At 42.7% G+C, this 6,000-nt stretch overlaps 1 protein-coding gene across 1 annotated transcript; it reads right to left on the bottom strand.

The window, feature by feature from the left end:
- Positions 1 to 3,768: 3,768 nt before the first annotated feature.
- On the bottom strand, positions 3,769 to 5,715 carry jun (Jun proto-oncogene, AP-1 transcription factor subunit). The gene has a single exon (XM_034147782.1). It carries the CDS (start codon positions 5,445 to 5,447, stop codon positions 4,500 to 4,502), a length of 948 nt encoding a protein of 315 aa, XP_034003673.1. The 5' UTR covers positions 5,448 to 5,715; the 3' UTR covers positions 3,769 to 4,499.
- Between the last annotated feature and the right edge of the window lie 285 nt (positions 5,716 to 6,000).

The raw sequence follows: 6,000 nt of genomic DNA on the forward strand, positions 1-6,000 counted from the left end.
AGCTTTTTGAACAAATGTGGGCATCACAAGTCCACAAGACATGTCTGTAAGATTCATGGCTAATTTACTTTAGGAGGACAAATCTCTGACTTGAAATTGTTACTGACCCATATGGCATATCATTGTTTGAATCTCCTTTCAAATGAGGACTGTTTCAGATCTTCAATTGTATTGGCTTAAGTCTTTTGGAAAACATATTTTCTTTAGTGATTAGAGTCCCTGAGCACATAGTTTATAAAAGATAATTAAGATGGCTTTTTCTTCCTGTCCTTTGTATTATTAACTCCCCTTACGTAATTTGATAAGAAACATATTTTTCATGAGTAAAATTGCAATGCGCTCATGGTCTGGTGTGTCTCTACTCTTTGCCACCTGCAGAGGTGTCTTCCCAACGTTAAGATGTTCCCAGCTTGGCCCCAGTCTCCTCACTACCTCCCAGTGTCTGCCTCGTGCAGGACAGTGCAGAGTAGTTTCTTTACTGTGATGTCTTTAACCACAGCCTCACGAAGAAGCATTGTCACACGTTTGTGGCCCCTCTCAGCTGCAGCATGAAGTGGTGTTAGCCTCCATGCATCCCTCTCCATTGTGCCCTTGTAGTTGAGTTACTGTAGAATAGCTAAAACCAGCGCCATCTATTATACGGCTCTGGCTAAAACCACGCTGGCATGCCCACCAGCTGCTTTGTTATAGAGAAGCGTGGAGCCGTGTTTGGGTTGGCTTTGGCCAGTAACCAGTCTACCAAACAGCTTCCACAAGGGAAGAGGTGGCCTAGTGCAAGGCCGACTACGCATTTACCTCAATCAAATATCTATAGAATAATGACCAACAGGTTTGATAATTACCTGTGGTCCAGCGCCCAACAACAAATCAACTTATGTGTGCCTATTACACTGAGCTGCCAGGTTCAGAAGGGTTTGGGGTCCAGAAATGTTTGTTTGTTTGCCTTTTGCAGCAATGTCTGCACTACACTGCAAGTACGTAGAGACAGGTGCAATGCTAAGGAAATATTAGATAAGGTGGCATCCAGTTTAGCCTGTTTGGCTTTCAGCACTCTGAAATTAAATTAATAAAATACTTTGGCTATTATTTTATGATAAAATCTGGATTCCTTCTAGAAATCAGCCTGAAAGATGTGGTTCAGAAGGTTGCTGCTACACAGAGTTATTGGTTTAATCCATAGACTGTATGGTTAATCACTATTGTTGAGTGGGGAAATAATGAATCGTAAGACGACACTGACCTCTAGTGTTGTTGTTGCTGTCTGCATAACCAAAAATGAAATGTAAACTTAAGTAAAGTTATACAAAATATTACATAGTTGCCCCACTTTTGGTAGTACAAAAACACAACAAAGTACAAAAAACACAACAGAAAGCTGCTTTAGTGTAGTCTCGACAACGTTTTGTTTGCATTTTTTTTGGCCTAATCAACATTAAACCCTATTTCAACTTCATTTAAATAGCCTAACAATCCTAAAACCACAGCCAATCAGATCATACAAGCATGCAGCCCAAAGGGCTTCCCAGAGCAAGATAACAAAAATAAATCAAAGTTACTCAACAAAATCAGTTCCTTGTCTGACTAAACAATTAAATCAATGAGCAATACAAAAAATAACCTGTCCCCAGAATCAATATATGTTTAAGACCTAAAAAGTAAGGCAACACACATTTTAAAGCTCCAAGTAAGAGCCAGGCTAAAACGATACATCTTTATTTTCAAATGATCTATAGAGCTACAGTCACTCAGACTCAGATTACCCAAAACTGAGCATCTATATTTAGATATTGGGTTTTCAATTTCAATTTGTTATGTGGAAAATGGTATGCATCTATTTACTTTTCTTCCTATAGGATACGTTTTGTTATAGGTTACAATCTTTTCATTGCTTTGTCCAGTGTGGCCCCCTCGGATAACTTCTCAGGGCTCACGTTGGTATTATTACGCAGAGATTATAGAGTCGACTCACTTCCCGTAACACACGCCTCCTCGGTCGTGACGTAGATCTTCCGAGCGCCCCCTCTCCTTATATGGCAGGGAAGGACTCCGCTTTCCGGGAATGATGTCACGCTGCCCCAAATTTGAAAAAGCTCCGAACAGCAAAATGATAGACCCCATTAAAATCCTATCACGTAAATGCATAATAAATAATAACAATTGTGACAGTCTTTGGACCTAACAAATGACTTAGAATAAACCTGCTTGCAACTCTTTTTGATATCTCCTATATCTCTTTTATAATCATATCTACATATGTTTATGTTATGTTGTTTCATTTTTAACTCATGCTCTTACTGAACAACTTCCCAAATCGTGATCATGAAAGTAAATCTAAACTAAAACATTCATTGCATATGCTTTTATAACAGTGGATATTGCATTTACCTAAAGTATTTTCCTTTGTGTGTGAATTTATTAAATAGTCGCTAACCAGTTTTACATTTATGTGTTAAACCATGCTTTACAAATCCTCTCTATGGACTTATAAGCAAAAAATATAAGAAGAATCAAAGAAATAAGAGAAAATACAAATTAAAAAGGATAAATACATGATAGTAAGACAGAATATATAAAGCTATTTATTTTTAAGGCTTTATTGTGTATCAGCATATCTAATCTTTAAAGACTCCATATTTGATAACCTGTCCTGTTTTTATAACACCTCATGAAATGTGTGTTTTAATTTTCAAGCAAAAACTGATGGTCCTATACAAGCTGCAGTTGAGGCATGAAGATTGAGAATCTCTCTGGTCTGTGTCTCCCTCTAGTGTGTATTTTGGAGCAGGACGCACTACTACCTGAATGCAATATCTCTGACCTATCCCATTCACCTGCTGTAACTATCTGCAGGACCTGGTGGTTTACTGCAATAGGTGGCTTTACTTTCAGTAGTGTACAGCCCATAGGTATAGCCACTATTATTATTAAAAAAAACATTCGTTCTGAACTGTTCATATCTGAACATACTGGGATGGATTTTGGCAGCCTTACTGATGGAAACACACTTTTGACACCTTTGTCATTCCCTGAATTCAAAGGCCTAACAATACGTTTCTGACGTTGTGTTTAGGTGTTTCTTGTTGGATCCTTGTTTACATTTTGATTATGTTTGTTCCTTTTAAGTTACTGTTTCAGAGAGGAGCTTATTCTCATTGAAAGTACAGTATCTGATAGCAGGCTACAATGTTTCCTTAATTGCACTCTTTTACAAAACCATGGTGGTACGTTTTATCTACTCAGGACCTAAGACTTCATTCAAGGCAGTTTTCGACATACTGGAGTATGTTTGAGTTAACACTGTTAAGTCAAACAGGGGAGGAAGTATTGTTGAATAACTGTATGGTGCAATGGAGGATAGCCTGTCATTTTCCTGTTATGTGTCAAATCAGTGACACCTCGTATGTCTTCAGTTGAGATTTATCGCATACTTCAACATGTTGTAACTGACAGTGTTGTATTTACACCATGGAAATTGTTAACACCTGAGAACAATGGGAGGTTTTTGTTCATATTTATATACGGTATAGTTATGTGTGTCTTGAGACAAAGTAGAAACCTGGACTTGTATTGGCCTCCATCTGTAAGGTAGCTTGGTCTGTCAGCTGACACACAATCACTTAGCATTGATCAATACAAGCACTAATGGAATTTACCTTGAGGTACTGGGAACTGGCAGCTCTTGCAACATGTTGCAACATGTTTTATTGTTTGAGCTCCTGACATGGCACACCCACTTTTTTTCTGTCACACACACACTTTCAAGAACACAGAGGCAATGTTTCTTCATTTCATCTGGTTTATTTTCTTAAATATTGATTAGTTTCTGAGTTGCTCAGAAAACAAAACATTAAAAAATTCAACAGTATTTCATATTACAAAGGGTAAACATAAGTACTCCAAGTTGATCTTATATACATATAACAATGAGTGAAACCCCATTAAACAACTTTAGAAAAAAAACAAGTAAATCTTAAAGTTTTTCTAACTGCATTTCTTACAATAAAGAAAAAAGTACTTTGTACTATATCTCAGAAGTCAGGCAGCTTTTGTTACAACCTTTCAGTCGTTTAGAGTTGGCCTACATGCCCAAGGCAGAGGCCATTGTGGCTAAGCAAGAAAAAGTCTCTATTGCATTTTCTTAAATCCTCTAATACTGAATTTCTCCTTTGATGGTCATGATAAGGTCCATGCAGAGCTGGGTGTAAATCAAGAAAGTTCAGTCTTGTCCAGCTCTGTAAAAACAGCAGGAAACAGAAAGCTATCCTGCTTGCATGCCCTCTCTGTTTCATGGCTACTGTCACTGTCCCGGGTCCATCTCTGGCACCGGGAAGCCCGTGGCCCTCAGGAACTTCAGTGCGGCCCCGGTCCTGCCAGTGTCTCGCCACATCATCCCAAATCCCGTCCGGATTTTCAGGAGATACAGCCACTCACTATCACAGGACGCGTCCGTTTTACTTTCAACAGTCTCCCCTCTCTCCGCCGCCGCTGATGACACCGCCTCAGAAGGTCTGGAGCTGCTGCGTTAACATGAGCTGGCACCCGCTGTTCACGTGGTTCATCACTTTCTGTTTTAGCTGGGCCACCTGCTCCCGCAACACGTTGGCGGTGGACGAGAGCTCCGAGTTCTGGGACTTGAGGTTCTTCACTTTATCCTCCAGCCTCGAGATGCGCTCCAGCTTCCTCTTTCGGCACTTGGAGGCAGCGACGCGGTTCCTCATTCGCTTTCTCTCGGCCTTGATGCGCTCCTGGTTCTCCATGTTGATCGGGGAGAGAGGAGGCGTCTCCCCCGGCATCTCAGGCACCGTTTGGGGCTCCTCTTTGAGCGCCGAGAGCCTGGAGGATGGCTGTCCGTAGATGGGAAGCTGTGGCCCGGCAGCAGAGAAGGACATCACCGGGGCTGAGGTGGTGTAATTTGGTGCCGGGTTAAAAGTGTCCAAGTCCTCATAAACAGGCGAGTCCGAGCGCATGGCTATGTTGTTGTTGTAAACGGTGGCACCGGCAACAGATGACACAGGCGGCAGGGAAGTGTTGACACTTGTCTGAGAAGCTGAGGTGACATTCAGAGTGCCAGGCATGTGTTGGTGGTGGAGCTCAGCCAGGGCTCGGACAAACCCCTCGGCGAAGCCTTCCTGCTCATCGGTGACATTCTTGGGACACATGAACTGTGTAGGAGTCGGCGTGGTGGTGATGAGTCCGTTGCTGGACTGGATGATAAGCCGCTCCAGCTCCGGGGAGGCCAGCTTCAACAAGCCCACATCAGGGGAGGTGAGGATGTCGCTGGCTTTGGCGCGGAGGTGAGGTTTCAGAGTGCCCGTCGGATCGGCGAGGTTCAGTGTCATGTTGTGTTTCAGCGCTTTGGGATTGCTGTATCCGTAGCCGGCATTGTCTTGCTGGGAGAAAGCGTTGAGCGAGTCGTCATAAAAAGTAGTTTCCATCTTGGCATACATGGAAGAGAAGCCAACGTAGCTAAAAAGTATTTATCAAAATACGTTTTCGTTCCCCTCCTTCTCAGGGAAAAACACCGGTTTCCAAACGTCCTCTCTGTGCGTAAAGACGTCCAAACTTTGCTGGACTTAGCTCTTAGCTATGGTAGAAAAGCTTTCGCCAAGTATCCAGACTAGTTTTGAGTCAGTGAATGAAGTTCTCTTGTCAGGCACCGACCCTGTCTGTGGTTCCTGCTCTGCCTGGATGTGTATATACTCTGAGCTGAGCAGCGTGGAGGCAAACCTTATCTGCTGCTGCTGCCTCTCTAAAAATAGGCATTATGTCATGACAGGGCTCTCCCATTGGCTGAGGGGCGTGTCGTGGGCGGAGTCCGGCCCTCCCGATAAGGCGCGTTGCCTTGACTACCAACCAGAAGATTCTTAAACCCGCGGTGGATTGTGGGATTAGGTAATGCTGCAAGGAGAGCGTAAACGCAGTGCATTGTGGGATGACGTATTGAGTTTGAATATCTTGTTACCCGCTTTACTGTCAGTGACTGGCGGCCGGGACAGCCAG

This window comes from Trematomus bernacchii, unplaced genomic scaffold, assembly GCF_902827165.1.
Source record: "Trematomus bernacchii unplaced genomic scaffold, fTreBer1.1, whole genome shotgun sequence".
In the NCBI taxonomy this organism is placed as follows: Eukaryota; Metazoa; Chordata; class Actinopteri; order Perciformes; family Nototheniidae; genus Trematomus; species Trematomus bernacchii.

Excerpts from the sequence above, each read along its gene's own strand:
- jun (XM_034147782.1), bottom strand. The coding sequence starts at position 5,447 with ATGTATGCCAAGATGGAAACTACTTTTTATGACGACTCGCTCAACGCT.